At 49.4% G+C, this 16456-nt stretch overlaps 1 protein-coding gene across 1 annotated transcript in view; it reads right to left on the bottom strand.

Moving 5' to 3' along the window:
* Positions 1-10244: 10244 nt before the first annotated feature.
* Positions 10245-16456, bottom strand: part of RSPH1 (radial spoke head component 1) — a 28386-nt gene continuing 22174 nt past the window's right edge. Inside the window, exons 7-9 of the mRNA XM_058296288.2 lie at positions 15323-15485; positions 13916-14071; positions 10245-10451 (exon numbers count right to left, since the gene is read on the bottom strand). Coding sequence (XP_058152271.1) covers positions 10399-10451; positions 13916-14071; positions 15323-15485 — 372 coding nt within the window. The 3' untranslated portion in view covers positions 10245-10398. The remainder of the gene's footprint in view (positions 10452-13915; positions 14072-15322; positions 15486-16456) is intronic.

Here is a 16456-nt window from a genome sequence, read left to right on the forward strand (position 1 = left end):
TGGAAGCAAGAAGCTGAAAGCGGTGGAACTGGAAGAGAAGGGAGAGACCAGCAGAGGCCACCATGTGCCTTGCCTTTCAACAGAGAAGCCAAGGATTTCAACAGAGAAGCCAAGGATTGCCAACAGCCTGTCTTCAGGAAGGAAGCATCACCTTGATGATGCCTGATGTGCTCACTCTCACAGCCTCAAGCCGTAAGTTAATAAATTCCCATTGCTTAAGGCAATTTCATGGTATCTGCTTCAAGCAGCCTAGAAAGCCAAAACAGCACTTCTTCCCACATGTTTAGATATGGCCGTGCAAATACTCTGAAGCCTGAGCATCATGCCCTGCGATTCAGATCCACAAACAGTAATCTAGAAGTTGACTTGATAGTTTCTGCCCAAGGAACATCTTCCCCATTTCCAAGACTGTCTTTCGTGGTGTTTTCAGTGGGCTCGGTCCCCAGCCTGGCAAAAGAAACCCCCTACCTGTCTAGGTGATGCACCCCCCAGGGCCCACCATCTTGTCCTCCCACAGCTCCTCAGACCCACCTGACCAGGACCTTCCCATGGCCCACAGTGCCCTGTCCACCTTCACCACCAAATTCGCTGCTCCTCTCAACCCGCACTGCCCACATTCCTCTCTCAGTCTCCGCTGGAAATCCCTTTATTAGACAATCCTCTGACTGCCTCAGCCCTATGGAGACTTGTTCTGACGTATGGACTCATTCATTCAACAAGCGTTTATTCAGAATTTCCTACATCACTAACTTGCTGGGAAATAGTGAACCAAGCAGATCAAATTTTTACTCTCAAGGCATTTGCATTTAAGTGTGAAGCAATGAACAATAAACAGATGGACCTGCAAAGATATAAACGGATCTGGTGTTGCTGAGTGAGATGAAGAAGAGCGCAACGGAGAAGGAATAGAGAGTGCAGGTGGGAATTGTCCTCCTGCCCCCCAGGACCTGACCTTCTGAGTTATGACTGGTTGCTCCGCCATCTCAACTCTTCTCCTGCTTTGTTTATTCCTCTACTCCTAGAGGAATGGTGGCCATAGCTGCACTTCCTGTGAGCTCCCCGGCCCTGCCGATCTCATAGGAAGCCGTGGGGTCCATGTAGGTCAAACAGCAAGCATCCTCCATGTGAGCGGACCCAGAGACATGGCCCTGCCTGTAGAAGCTCCCGGCCAGGGACAGAGATGAATGAGAAGCTGGGTGATGAGAGCAGGGGTGGGCAGGGGCTAGGGGGGCAGAGAGGAAGACCACGTCCCGCAGGTGGAGACCACCCAACCTCGCCCGGTCAGGCTTGGCTCTTCCCTGCAGTCCCTGCTCACTGTCACACAGAAGGCCACCCCGTTAAGCTCTCTGGCACCGCAACGCAGCCCCAGAGAGAAGGTGATGTGGGCAGTCACCAAGAAGTGCCACCGCGGAGTCCTGAGCTCCGACACCCGTCACTCCTTACCAGCCAGAGAGCGCGGAGCCTCAGTACGGCAGGCGCTTCATCCGGGCCCCAGGTGCAGGGAGGCAGTCGCTGCATTCCAGGGGCTCGTTAAGAAGGAAAAGGCACAAGCTTGTTCCTGCTCAGCGCAGGCTGCTCCTCTGCCCTGAGCTGCACCTCCAGCCTGGTCCGGCCACTGAGTGGATGAACTCTGGTGGTCCAGGAGCCCTGGGAAGTCTGTGATGCCTGACCATGACCTTCTAGGGCTAGTGAGGCTGGGCAGGAGCTACTGAAAATGGGCCTGGCGGGTGGGTGAACCTGGCCACACTTGCTCGGCGGCCGGGACTGACCTTCAATGCCACTGGCCGTCCTTCCTGGGCCATGCAGAGAAACAAAGCCACCAGCCAGGCCTGGCTGGGAATTCTGCTCCTGGGTAGATAAACAGTTTTTGTTGTTACTTTTATGGTTCTTTTCTTCCTTGTTCCATCTGACATCTACAGTGCACAGTGCACAGACCAGGACCCTGGAGTCCGGAATCCTCTGTCGGGCTCTTGGCAACGCGCCTGGGGTGGGGCTGCATCAGCATACAGGTCACTCCAGAGCACGCGCTGTGGGCCAGTCTGCGTGCTGGGGTGGTTGTAGCTGGTGTAGCTGGGAAGAGCACGTGTTTCAACGTCTGAAAACCCAGACTCTGATGCTCACTGCTTCCTGACCTAGGGTAAGTTTTGGTTGTTCTTTTAAAAATCTGGCTAAGCCTCTATGTTCTCATCTACAAAAGTGACATAAATTAGTGGAGATCAGTTGGGATGTAAACCTACGCTGATAAAAATGTTAAATGTACCCTTTGTAACATTAAATATTTATTATATTTATATTAATTAATATTAATGTATTAATATATTAATAAATATTATATTATTAATAAATATTAAATATACCCTTTGTATAAAATGAAAAATTGATTAAATTGAAAAGATGGAAATAGACATACCACGCTAATGCTATTCAGAAGAAAGCTGGAACAGTTACATTAATATCAAAGTAAATTTTAGAACAAAAATGTTGACCTAATCAACGTTTATAGAACACTCCACCAAACAACAGAAGAATTCACTTTTTTTTTTCAAGTGTCCATGGGCCATTTACCAAGAAAGACCGTATTTAGGGCTATAAAACAATTTTTGATAAGTTTAAGAGGATGCAAGTCATACAATGAGTGTTTTCTGACTACATGAAATTTAATTTAGAAATCAATAATGGAAAGATAGCTGGAAAAATCCCCAAATATTTGGAAATTAAATAACATGCCACTAAACTCATAGGTCGAAGATGAAAACAAAAGTACAATTGGAAATTTTGACATAAAGAGAAATGAGAATACAACATAACAAAATTGGTGGGATACCATTACCGCAGAACTTAGAAATTTATAGCACATAATGGTCATGTTGTAAAAGAAGTAATGTCTAAAATATGTGACCTCGGCTTCCATCTTAAAAACCTAAAAAGTAAATTAAACTCAACATAAGCAAAAGATAGGAAATCATTAAGTTCAGAGTAGAAGTCGACAAAATAGAAAATAGAAAAATTAAAGAGAAAATCAATGAAACCAAAAGCTGTTTCATTGAGTAGGTTAAGAAAATGTATAAACCTCTAGCCAGACTGATCAGGGAAAAAAGGGAGAAGATACAAATTACCAGTATTAAGAATGAGAAAAGTGACCTCACTCCTGATTTGACAGATATTACACGAATAATAATACAATATTGTGAACAACTATATGTCAATAAATTAATAACTATAATGCATTAGACAATTCCTTGAAAGTCACAAACTACCAAAGCTCAATTAACAAAAAATAAACTGAGAAGTCTTATATCTATTAACAAGATTGGATTTGTGGTTTAAAACCTTCCTGCAAAGGAAATTACAGACCCAGATGGCTTTAGTACTGAATTCTGCAAATAATTAAGGAAAAAATAAAGCCAATTCTATATAAACCATTCCAGGAAAGTGAAAAGAAGAGAATGCTAACTAAATGATTCAATGATCCAGCATTACCTTGACAACAAAATCAGACAGACATTTCAAGAACAGAAAACTACTGTTGAACATCCCTCACAAATATAGATAGGAAAATTCTTTAAAAAAGGTTAGGGAGAGCAGATGTAGCTCAGTGGTTTGTGCACCTGCTTCCCATGTACGAGGTCCTGGGTTCAATCATCGGCGCCTCCTAAAAAAAAAAAAGATTAGCAAATCATCTAATCTAACAGTACATGTAAAGGATGCTACATTTTGAACAAACGGTTTATCCCATAAAGGCAAGGATGGCTTTAAACTTTTGAAAGCGTGGCAAGCGTGACATTGTCCCTTCCCATCACGTACTCTCACATGCTACTACAGGGGTGGTCCAGAGAGAGATCATACAGGGCCTGGAATCTGTGGTATTGATTTAGGGCTTCCAGAATTTGGCATTGTGTTCTCTTTTTAGGCACAGAAACAGTTCTTTTTTATACCTGATGGCAATTCCTCTATTCCGGATACCCCTCAACAGCTTCATTTGCGTCTCTTTCTCCAACGTTTTCTACCCTCCTGCCCTCCTGCCTCCCACTTTTTTTATTTTTAAAATTTTTTTTTCATGTAATTGCCTTTCTTTTAAAGATACATAAATCACAAAAAATATTACATTAAAAAAATAAGAGGTTCCCATATACCCCACACCCCAATCCACTCCTCCCACATCAACAACCTCTTTCATCATCGTGGCACATTCATTGCATTTGGTGAATACATTTTGGAGCACTGCTGCACCGCATGGATAGTGGTTCACCTTCACACTCTCCCCAGTCCATTCAGTGGGTTATGGCAGGATATGTAATGTCCTGCATCTGTCCCTGCAATATCATTCAGGACAACTCCAAGTCCCAAAAGTACCCCCACACCACATCTCTTCTTTCCTCTCCCTGCCCTCAGCAGCTACCGTGGCCACTGTCTCCACCTCAGTGCTACAGTTTCTTCCATTACTAGTCACAATAGTTCCATAGTAGAATATCAGTAAGTCCACTCTAATCCATATTTTATTCCTCCATCCTGTGGACCCTGGGATGGTGATGTCCCCTCCACCTCTAAATCGAGAGGGGGCTTAGATCCCACATGGTTGATGGATGTGATTTTCCTGCTTGCAGTTACCTCAGGGCCACCCCTTCTCTATCACCCACTTGCTGGAACCCCAGAACCAAAACCAAAACAATAAAAAGGAAATGCTGCACGGGGACCTGGCAGAAAGAGCCCCGTAGAGCTGGAGGCTCTTGGCTAAGGAGGAGAGGGAGTGAGCCAACAAGTCCATCTCTCCAGGCAATGGGGTAGAGGAGACAGGCTTCACAGAGAGGAGATTTCTGAGGCGGATGTCCTGCCACTCAGGACAGCAATAATGCAGGAGGGTTTTGAAGGCCCCGGGATGGGCTCCCACAGAGGGAGGAGCTCTGCAGTTGCCTTCCTGGGCAACCAAGGCTCAAGAGACATGCAGGTGCCAGGGCTCAGCCCAGGGCATTTCAGGATCTGAAGTACAAATCATTTACATCTTTTTTTTTTTTTAATTTATTTATTCCTCCCCTTCCTCCCCATTGTCTGCTCTCTGTGTCCCTTTGCTGTGTGTTCTTCTGTGTCCACTTGCATTATCATGCAGTACTGGGAAATTACATCTCTCTTTTGTTGCATCATCTTCCTGCATCAGCTCTCTGTGTGTGCGGCACCACTCCTGGGCAGGCTGCGCTTTTTTCATGCAGGGCGGCTCTCCTTACGGGGCGCACTCCTTGTGCATGGGGCTCCCCTATGTGGGGGCACCCCTGTGTGGCACGGCGCTCCTTGCATGCAGCAGCACTGTGCATGGGCCAACTTACCACACAGGTCAGGAAGCCCTGGGGATGGAACCCTGGACCCTCCACATGGTAGACGGACGCTCTATCCATTGAGCCATGTCTGCTTCCCCATTTACATCTTGAGATCAAGGTGGATGTAGTAATGGTTCAAATTATGATGAAGACATTTTCTGACCAAAATTCTCCCCTACCCTGAATTACACACTGCAGGTTACATCTCTGGGATGGCAGAGCAAGCCCTTTCCACCCTCCCACAGATAACAATAAACTGTAGAAGTTACCAAAAACCAACTCTCTAATAATACTGGAGAGTCCACAAAAGCAATCAGAATATCCTTGCTTTTACAAAACATACACTGAAACACATGGGCATATTTTATTCTCAAGTGGTTCTGGGAAAAATAGTATAGAGGAGAGAGAGAATGATAAGACAATTGGAGCAAGATGCAAATAATTGCTGAGCATGTGGGGGTGGGGGACGGGCTGTGGGGGGGTCCTTATACTAATCATGCAACTTTTCTGTAAGTTTGAAATTGTGCTAAATTAAAAACTACAAAAACATCAAAAATAAATACTGAAAAAAAAGTAATGATGCTTTCAAGGACTAATGGGGTCCCACCAAAAGGACAAGAAGCCAGTATGAAGAAGCTGCCACTGGCCAAAGTTGTGTCTGAATGAGCTTTATAAATAAGGATCGTAGTGGATTGAAACATGTTTGATAAAAAGCTACGAGGCCATAATGACAACTCAGAAAAGAGATATCTAGAACAAACTGATTTTTCACCATTAGAAGCATCAGGAAAGCTAGTGTCAACACTTTAAAATCGGGAATGCAAGGGAAGGAACGAAGCTTCTGTCTTGCCTTTCCAGAAGGAACTGTATTCCCTGGGAACCCAATAAATGCACACATCACAGCCTAATGAAGGTAGAAGGAATGGTGGACTTAGAGACGCACCGTCTCTCAAACCTTAGCTGTAGTAGGGTGGAGAGTGGGTCCCAAGATCGGAGCCCAATCCCTGGAACCTGTGAATGATGCTTTATTTGGGAAAGGGGTCCTGAGGATGTGATTAGATTAAGGATCCTGAGATGCGGAGATGATCCTGGGTTCTCCAGACGGGCCTTAAGTCCAGCCCACGTGTCTTTAGACAAGAGAGGCAGTGAGAGATTCGGCGCACACAGGAGGAGGAGGCGGTGTGACCACCTCGGCCGGCGCTGGGGCAGTGCTGAAGGAATGCTGGCAGCCACCAGAAGCTGGAAGAGGCACGTCAAAGGTTCCCTTAGCGCCTCCAGAGGGAGCACCGACGAACTCCGTGATCTCAGATGTCTAGCCTCCAGACCTGGGGGGAGAGTTTCTGTTGTGTAAGCCCCCTGGTTTGTGGTCAGTGGTGATGGCAGGTGTAAGAAACTGATGGAGGAATGAAACGGATTCAGACAAGGATTATCAACTGGCATTGAGACGGTTAAGTAAATGGCTGGCGGGAAACTGGACATTCGGGCAGTGCCAAAGCAACACCGTGCACATTGCTTTCTAACTGCAAGGGTCAGAGAGGGCTCAGCCTGGCACGGCACTGAGCCGGGGCTAACCACTAATAGTGGGTCGACCAGACAGTCCGTTTTTCCTGGTGAAGAAACAGGAAGTAGGGAAGTGCATTTGGCTCAACTGATAGAGTGTCCAGCTACCATATAGGAGGTCCAGGGTTCAAACCCAGGGCCTCCTGACCCATGTGGTAAGCTGCCCCATGCACAGTGCTGATGTGTGCAAGGAGTGCCATGCCACACGGGGTGTCCCCCACATAGGGGTGCCCCATGTGCAAGAAGTGCCCCCTGAAAGGAGAGCCACCCTGCATGAAAAAAACACAGCCTGCGCAGGAGTGGCACCACACCCACAGAGAGTTGACGCAGCAAAATGACTCAACCAAAAGAGATACAGATTCCTGGTGCCACTGACAAGAATGTGAGTGGACACAGAAGAACACACAGGGAATGGACAAGAGAGCAGACCACGGGGGGGAGAGAAATAAATGAAAAAATATACCTAAAAAAAAACCAACAAAGTATGTAGCAGTACAGATGGTGGATTCTAGCAAAAACATTCTCCTTAAATTTATGAAAGCTTTAGATATAACTTCTACCTTATGAAACATGTAAGGGAATAGATAAACAAGCTAAGAGAACCAGACAAATCCCAAGGTAAGATATTCTACTGGGGACAAATCCCAAGTGTACGACTACTGGGCTCAGTGTCTTCACAACCAGTGGCATGTAAAAGGGACTTTACTAAAATATAAAGTCTGCGGAGCAGAGAGGGTTTGGCATGGAGCTACAGAACCCCACGCTGCCCTTCCGAGGCCCCGCCAGGGCGTTTTGGTGTATATTGCAGAAGCGAGGTATTTTAAACACAAGCATGTGAGCGCTCTGTCTCTACGTCCTCTTTCATTTGGCCACGTGTTCCCTCGTGATGGGTGACATGAGAGTGCTTAGGGGCATTTTTAGAATCTGTTTAGGGGAGCACTGAGTAAGTTGTATCAGGGATAGATTTAGTAGTTTGGGTTTGTTAGAACATATTTATGTAGTTTGCAGTAACTTCCGTGCATAGTTAAGTTATTGCTACATTTGTAGAGTAGGAATGACTTCTCAAAATGCTCCCACCACCCCATTTTGCCAGCACACCCGCACCGGGCCATGCAGAGGCAGGGTCAAAGATCAGATCACCATCTGGCCTTGTCCTGCAGCCTGCAGCTTCGTACCGAAGTGGAGCAGAAGTGAAGCTCAAGGTGAACAGAGCCAGGAGCTTGTCGTTGGAAAATTATTTCAATCATCAGAGGTATAAACTGTAAGAAACTTGACTCACTGATGTCTAATCAAAATAGACACTCCCTCCTGTCAGGAAGAGAGCGATGCAGCAGAAAGAGAATTCATCAGCTCGCCAGCTGTAGCGCACCATCCAGCAGCAGCGTGTGAACATCAAGGATGTCTGTATACGAAGATGAATGTTTTTTGCTCACAACTATCAATAATTAATAAACATAATAAAGTTGTTCTAAAGTTTTTGTGGTGATGAATGCACGTCGTGATTATACTAAAAGCCATTGATTATGCACTTTGGGTAGGTCATATGGTAAGGGACTATATATCTCAATAAAACTATTTTAAAAATAAATGACTAAATGTGCAAGAATAACTCGAAATAGGGGCTATCTATGGTAGGGAAAGCATAGAAAGACTGAGAGGTGAAGAATTTTCCAGTTCGTTTGTCTGGTTTTTGTTTATTATTGTTACTACAGAAATAATGAAAATGCTCTAATAATGATTGAAATGATGGATGCACACCTATGTGATTTACCAGATACCATTGATTGTACACTTTGGATAAACTGTATGCTTTATTAATATGTATCAATAAAATTGATTTGATTTTAAAAAATGTAGTGAACAGCAGTTTCAATGTTACCATGGTAAATAATGAGACTTGAACTAAATGTTATCAAGATGACTTGTGAATAGTTACAATCTTATTTACTCTGTATGAAAAGGTCAAAGTAATGAATACCAGACCCAATTACTTAGAATAAAAATCTTTGAAAATTAAAAAAAAAAATCCTAAAGGAACAACTGTAATTACCTCATTAATATCCCTATAGAAACTATTACACAATTACTGTCATATGAAGAGACAAAGAGCTGGCTGGCCAAAAAAAAAAATTGCTAATTATGTTAGGGAATTAGCAATATTGTTCATTCTCTAGATGTGTGGTTTGTGGATTTGTCAACTTTTTAGAGTTTGTAAATTTGGGGCATTTCTTTTCTTATTCTAAATAGTTATTTGTTTGTATCTAATTTTTCCATAATGTTGAGTGCTTTTTCTTACAGACGCCCAGACATCGCTTTGCCAGAGGCAAAGCGTGAGCTTGGGCTGGGCACCCGGGTACGAAGGACATTTGGGAGGGAACTGAAGGTATTTGCCCTTTGAGTAACTCTGAGGACTGAAGAAGATGGGTGCTCCAGAGCCAGGTAGGATGGAAGACTGCCCTGGGAGGCGAGAGATAATGGGGGCTGGACTGCAAGGGTGGGAAGGAAAAGGAGGGCCCGGTGTGAGCCAGCACTAAAGAAAGCAGAGCAGTGGGAGACGGACTTTGGCCCAGTGGTTGGGGCGTCCGTCTGCCATGTGGGAGGTCCGCGGTTCAGACCCCGGGCCTCCTTGACCCGTGTGGAGCTGGCCATGCGCAGTGCTGATGCGCGCAGGGAGTGCCGTGCCACGCAGGGTGTCCCCCGCGTGGGGGAGCCCCACGCGCAAGGAGTGCACCCATAAGGAGAGCCGCCCAGCGTGAAAGGAGGGAGCAGCCTGCCCAGGAATGGCGCCGCCCACACTTCCCGTGCCGCTGACGACAACAGAAGCGGACAAAGAAACAAGACGCAGCAAATAGACACCAAGAACAGACAACCAGGGGAGGGGGGGGAATTAAATAAATAAATAAATCTTTAAAAAAAAAAAAAAAAAAAAAAAAAAAGAAAGCAGAGCACGGTCTAGCCGGGAGCCTCTAGCCCCCCAGGACCTGCGGAGGAATGCAGGTCAAGGCCACGGCTGTGGGCAGCCCTGCCCCTGCTCAGTCCGCAGGGACCCCGCCCTGAGCTTCTGCTATCGTGGGTGAGGCAGGCGGGCCGGGGCGCGTCAGCAGGGCAGTGGGCCCTTGGCCCTCCAGGGCCTCAAGCACATTTATGACCTTTCTTGTGTTGCTGAGGGCTGCACACGGTCATTCTCAGTTTCTAGGGGTTTCCCTGCTCTCTTGAGGGCAACTTGAGAGAAGAACCTTGAGTATGTAATTGTTCCATTACCTCTGCGGAAGTCTACTTCCACTAGCCATCTTCTGTAGAGTTTTTCCATTTTTCTTTATTTCAGGAGAAAATTGTAAAAAAGGGTCTACTTTTAAAGACTGTGAAGAGACTATGTCATGAACAAAGGATAATGAAATTATTTATTTACAATTGTAAACAAATTTAACAGGCAATTAAGTAAGAAGAGATTAACAACTGGTTAATATTAACTATTCAACTAACAAGCATTCTGAAGATACCTTCTCCTCTTCTTTTGACTCGCTTCGTCTTACTCTGGCATATCTGATTGTCTAGTTTCTTCTTCTTCAAAGCTAATATTTCCTGGGGAGAAAAGGGAAACGTGAGTGTATTTCATATTATCTTTTTTCTACTTTGAAATTCTTCAATTGCTAATAATTTTTTTTGCAATAAACCGTGTTATAAATATTAAGCATGTATCAGACAAAATGGAATGTTAAACTTTATCTTATATAGACTTCTATAGTTTTCCTCTGGGTACTGGTAATCAACCAAGCAAAAAAACCCACATATACTCAGTAAATGTTAAGAAAAGAAGGATCATGCAAGGGAGCGTGAGCTTAATAATTATCTGATGCCTGCATACATACAGTGTCCCGATATATCCAGCTTTATGAAAGAAGTATGTCATTGTTTGGCCCTTGTTCTAAAAACGCAAGCGGGAATTTTTACATTCTTACAAGAAGCTATAATTATTTTTTATTAAGTAAACTCTATGACCATCACTGATGGCTATGTTAAAGAAGAAATGGCAAGGTGCACCTTGGTCATAATGTGGGAATCTTGAATTTTTATTGTATTGCTAAATGGCTTGCCCACTAAGCCTACTTTTTAAAAATTAATTCGTTTAAAGCAGGGTTTCTTTTTTTGGCATTTTATGATTTTATATTTTTATTTGTTTATACCTTTCTTAATTAAAGTTAATAGATCACAAAGAATGTTATATTAAAAAAACATTAAAAAACATAAGGGATTGTCATATACCCCACTCCCCACCCCACCATTTTTGTAAATTGTATTTTTTTGAGGATATATACATCACAAAAAAAAATATGTTACATTAAAAAACATAAGAGATTCCTGTATACCCCTACCTCCCCACCCCACTCCCCCCACACCAACAACCTCCCCCATCCTTGTGGCACCCTCATCGCACTGGGTGAGCACATTCTGGAGCACTGCTGCCCCACGTGGATAATAGTTCACCGTGTGGTTCCCACTCTCCTCCAGGACATTCAGTGGGTTACGGCAGGATACATAAAGTCCAGCATCTGACCCAAGGCAGGGTTTCTCACTGCCGTCCTACTGGTACTTTGAGCCACGTGATAGTCTGGGGAGGGGGTTGCCCAGGGCACTGTAGGATGGTGAAATCTTTCCATGACAAATGCTGCTGGCACCCACCCTCAATCACCAGATGTCCCCTGGGGGGCAAAGTCGCTGAGTTAAGAAGATGCTGCTTTAGTCTGAGGCTGGCTCACGAGTCTGGGGTCCCAGGGCCAGCCCCCTCCGCCCCCCCTCCTGCCCTGGGAATGCCGCCCCTCCTTGTTGCTCGTGCCTGCCTCCTCTGTTCCTCACCCACCAGGGGAGCCTCGCCTCCAGCCTGGCAGGCTTAGGGGCCCCTTCCTCCCCCGGTCCCTGAGGAGCTCTGGAGGCAAGCCTGCAGCAGGCACCCCAGCCAGGTCTCCAGGGGCGCCCACCCCCGTGCTCAGGATCCAGTCCCATCCCCGTCAGGAAGGGGCTGGTCCCCCACCCCCTCAGCCCAACCGAGGAGGCTCAGGGCCCCCCTTCCCTGCTCCCCCACCTCTCCCAGCCTCACCCCTGCTCTCAGCCCCCCTCCTAGTTTCACCCACTCCTTGGCCCCTGTGTCCCCCGTACACTCTCCTGAGTTACCCCCTGGAAACTGTGTGCCCCAGGAAAAAAATACATCCTTAATCTTAGTCCCTTCCTGTGGGTGAGCCCATTGTAGACAAGACCTTTTGAAGATGCTAGTGTTAGTGCGGGTGAGGCCAGCTGGATCAGGACGGGTCTTAAGCCAGCAACTGGAGGCCTCGGCGCGGGGCTTCCTGACCAGGGGTGCACGGACCCCAGGGGGTCCGGGGAAAGATTTCAGGGGTCCCTGAGCTTGAATTGAAAATTTTTTAAAAAATCATTATTCTTGTGGGGACATGTTGGTGCGGGTGTGATATGTTTATTAAATAATACACAGTATAGAGTGGACTCAGTACGATTTTTATTTTGATGTAGCGTGTTCGGAGTGCACTGGATAACTGCCGGCAAAAAGGTTGCTAAGGACAGTGGAGATGGTTTTACGATGCCGTGGGAAAACTCGAGTTTTTAAATGTTGGCTGAAAATGACCGTCCGCGCAGATGTTGAACCGTGTTTGGTTATCAGGTATTGAAATTTTGAGAAGAAAGTTGAGAAACGTCATTTTGAATAATCCTAAAATGTAAAGACATGCTGATGTAGAGCATCATAAAACCATCCGCCACTCCATTCTGAGAAGGGGTCTGTGGTTTCCACCTGACTATCACAGAGGTCCGTGGTACCATAAAAGGTTATGAAAAAAGACAACTAAAATTTTTTAAAATTAAAAAAAAAAAAGGTTATGAACACCTGCCTTAGAGAGAGCAAGCCTCGGGAGGAGCTGGGAGTCAGCAGGAATGAGAGAGAGAGAGGGAGGGAGGGAGGGGAGAGGAGAGAGAGAGAGAGAGAGAGAGAGAGAGAGAGAGAGAGACAAGCCTTCCAGTCTCTGACCATGAACCAGAAAATTCCTGCCACTAAGCCCACCCATATGTGACGTTTGTCTTAGCCGCTGGGAAACTAAGACAGCAGAGTTTCCTTCTCCGGGCCTGGCTCATTCACCCCTCCTGGATGCACCCCTAAAATATGTGCATCACCCAAAATACCACAAGACCACAGGTGGCCCTGCCCGGGACCAGCGTCTGCAGGTAGCAGGTGCTCAGGGGCTGCTCATCACCACCACTTCCTGAGATGGCCCCGCACCAGGTGGTTTCCAAGCTGTGGGTACCCCAGCCGCTCAGCTCTCCCCTCACCCCATGGGCACCGCACGGCGCAGGCGAGGGCAGTGGAGGGCTGCGGGGGGCCACGCAGCCAGGACTCGCAGGGCCAGAGTCCCAGCCCGGCCACGTGCGCCCGTGAGGCCGCGCCGCTAACACACGTGACGTCAGCACCATGGACAGGGCTGAGGGCGGTTTCTGCCAAAGCACGTGCGCAGAAAACCGTGTCTGTGACTCTAATAGTCTGGACAATATTTTCAGAAGGATGGGCAATAGATGTGCTCTTCATTTACAACCAACGCAAACTAAAGCGAGGCCCAGACACCACCCACCCGGCGGGTCCTGGGCCCAGGGACCACCCTCTGGGGCCAGGACGGGGCAGGGTCCTCGCCACCCAGGCTGCTGGCAGAACACCCTTTCTCCACAGACCCTGATAGCTTCGAATCAGACACAAGACGCTGTGCTACAGGGCATGAAAAGATTCCAGGCACCCAAAGCCTCAGCAGGCCTGAGGCCAAATCCCGGCTCCAGGACTTGGCCGGCGGGGAAGCTTCTAGGCTAGTCACGAGGCCTCTTTGGAAAGAGCAGGTCCCGACACTGTGGGCACTTACGCGCCCTGTGGCCACTCGGCGTGGCCATTAGGAAGTACTAGGACAGGGCGGCGTGTCGTCTGACCCCCGTCCCGCCCAGCGCCTGCCGCCCGCGAGGCCCCACCGCCCGCGAGGCCCCGGCCCGCGCGGCGCCCTCACCCTGCTCCCCGGGATCGTAGCGGAAGTCGTCCCGGCCGAACTCGCGGCCCTCCTCCCTGGGGAGGTCCCCGTCCTCGTCCCCGGCCTTCGACAGATCGTTCTCGCCCTCCAAGACGTCCACCAGCGGCTGCGCCTCCTCCGCGGGCTCCTCCCCTCCTGCAAGGAAGCGGCGGGGGAAAGGCTGGGGCAAGGGTGCCGGGGGGCTGTGGGGTGCGGGCCGCAGGGGGTGTGGGCCGTGGGGGGCTGTGGGCCGCGGGGGGCCACGGGGGTGGTGCAGGCCGCGGTGGGTGCGGGCCCTGGGGGTGCAGGGGGTCGCGGGGGTGGTGCAGGCCGCGGTGGGCGCGGGCCCCAGGGGTGGTGTGGGCTGTGGGAGTGCAGGGGGCCACGGGGGGGTGCAGGGGGCCCCGGGGCTGGTGTGGGTCCCGGTGGTGATGCGGGCCGTGGGGGTGCAGGGGGCTGCATGCGGGCCGCAGGGCTGGTGCGGGCCTCGGGGGGTGTGGGCCCCCCGGGTGGTATACGCTGCGAGGGTGCAGGGGCCCAAGGGGGTGGTACGGGCTGCAGGGGATGTGGGCCCCGGTGGGGGGTGCGGGCCTGGGGGATGCTGGCTGCAGGGGTGCGGGCTGCCCCCGTCTGCCCGGCAACCCCTCCTCCCAGAGCAGCACCACCTTTCCTTGAGTCCACTCAAGTCCGGCTGGACCCCCAGGGCACCCCGTCCCCTGCTGCAGCGATTGGGGAGGGGGGAGGAGGGGGTGACCCAAGTTGGCCTGGGAACTCTAATTCCCAGGGTTTTCAATGAAAACCTTGAAAAAGAGAGACTCTATCCACGGGGATTGTGAGCTGATGGCACGAAGATGTGGTAAAACTTAGCCCACGAGTCCCCAGAGCAAGACATGCCTGCAGGCAGAGCCAGCGCAGGTGAGGGCGGCGCCGGGCAAGGGCAGAGGCCCTCCCTGGAGACCTGCCCCTGCGCCCCAGGCCCTGGCGCTCCTCCTGATGTGGGCAGTGCCAGGAACGGGGTTTTGCTGTTCTTACTACCCCATCGTCGCCCGCAGGCCACTCTGAGTCGGCTGGCCCTAGCTGGCAGTGGCTGGCAGTCCAGGCCCTCGAAGGGCCTCCCAGGGAGAGGGGCTGCCCTGAGCCTGCTCCCAGCAAGGGCCTCCCCCTAGCAGCTGTCGGCTGCCCTGCCCAGGCTCTCCCTTTACCCGGCAGCCCGCGTGCCGTCACCAACCATAGCCAGGCACGAAGGTCAGGTGGGGGCCAAAGGACCAAGTAGCACACAGCAACCCGGCACCAAGGGGGCCGTGAGAGCCTGCACACTGAACTGCCCAGCCTCTGTTTCCCAGGGAAGCGCCCCCGCAACCAACCGGGAACAGCAAGCCCAGCCCCAACACCCCAGAAGCACCCTACCCTCCGTGGCCAGCGCCTCCTCCTGGCCAGGCAGCACATTTGCAGGCGGCGGCTCCTCCAGGAGGGTGGGTGTCCACAGGGCCAACTCTGTGATTTTGGAAGCTTTCCATTTCGGAATGACAGTTACCAGGGTTTCCTCCTCCTCTTCCTCTTCTCCTCTTTCCTATTTCAGGGTTAAACATGTAAATTGAACTGTTGGTGCAAATTCAGTCGATATATTGAACATGAGTCAAAAAAAAAGTCAGGTTTTACATTCAACATTTTCATGTCACTGTTCAGGGACCAGACCAATGGCCAACCACACAGAGCACAACCCAAGTGTTGAAAAGGGGGCTTGAAAGAAGGTGGAGAGGGGTCCGTCTACCACATGGGGGGTCCGCGGTTCAAACCCCGGGCCTCCTTGACCCGTGTGGAGCTGGCCATGCGCAGTGCTGATGCGCGCAAGGAGTGCCCTGCCACGCAGGGATGTCCTCCACGTAGGGGAGCCCCACGCACAAGGAGTGCGTCCCGTAAGGAGAGCCGCCCAGCGCGAAAGAAAGCACAGCCTGCCCAGGAATGGCGCTGCACACATGGAGAGCTGACACACAAGATGGTGCAACAAAAATAAACACAGAGTCCCGTGCCGCTGACAACAACAGAAGCAGACAAAGAAGACACAGTAAATAGACACAGAGAACAGACAACGGGGGGGGGGGGGGGGAGGGGGAGGGAAGGGGAGAGAAATAAATTAAAAAAGAAAAAAGAAAAAGAAAGAAGGTGGGGAGCTGGAGAGATGAGAACCACAGTGCCGTGCCCCTCCTGAGCTCCCCAGCGGTGGGCCAAGGGGCTTTCCATGCGCCAGACTGACTTCCCTGCTGCCTGGGAGAGGTAAGGCACCAGCGAGACGGAAAGGCCTTCCAAGCCGCAGGCACATTCCCCAACTCTAAGAGTCTCTGATAAAAATAAAACACACTCCACTCTAAGAGAGGGCCTAGAAGATTCCCAGGAAGTCCAAATAATGATAGTGAAGTGCATCTCAGAGGTTAGGGGGAAAACAGTGGAATGAAAGCAGAGCGAGAGATCGTCTATTTCTAAGGGTGGAACGTTTTATGAGAGTGCCTCATTCCCTCGGGGGTTGACAGCCAGCATACGTCA

Source organism: Dasypus novemcinctus, chromosome 4 (assembly GCF_030445035.2).
Source record: "Dasypus novemcinctus isolate mDasNov1 chromosome 4, mDasNov1.1.hap2, whole genome shotgun sequence".
Classification (NCBI taxonomy): Eukaryota; Metazoa; Chordata; class Mammalia; order Cingulata; family Dasypodidae; genus Dasypus; species Dasypus novemcinctus.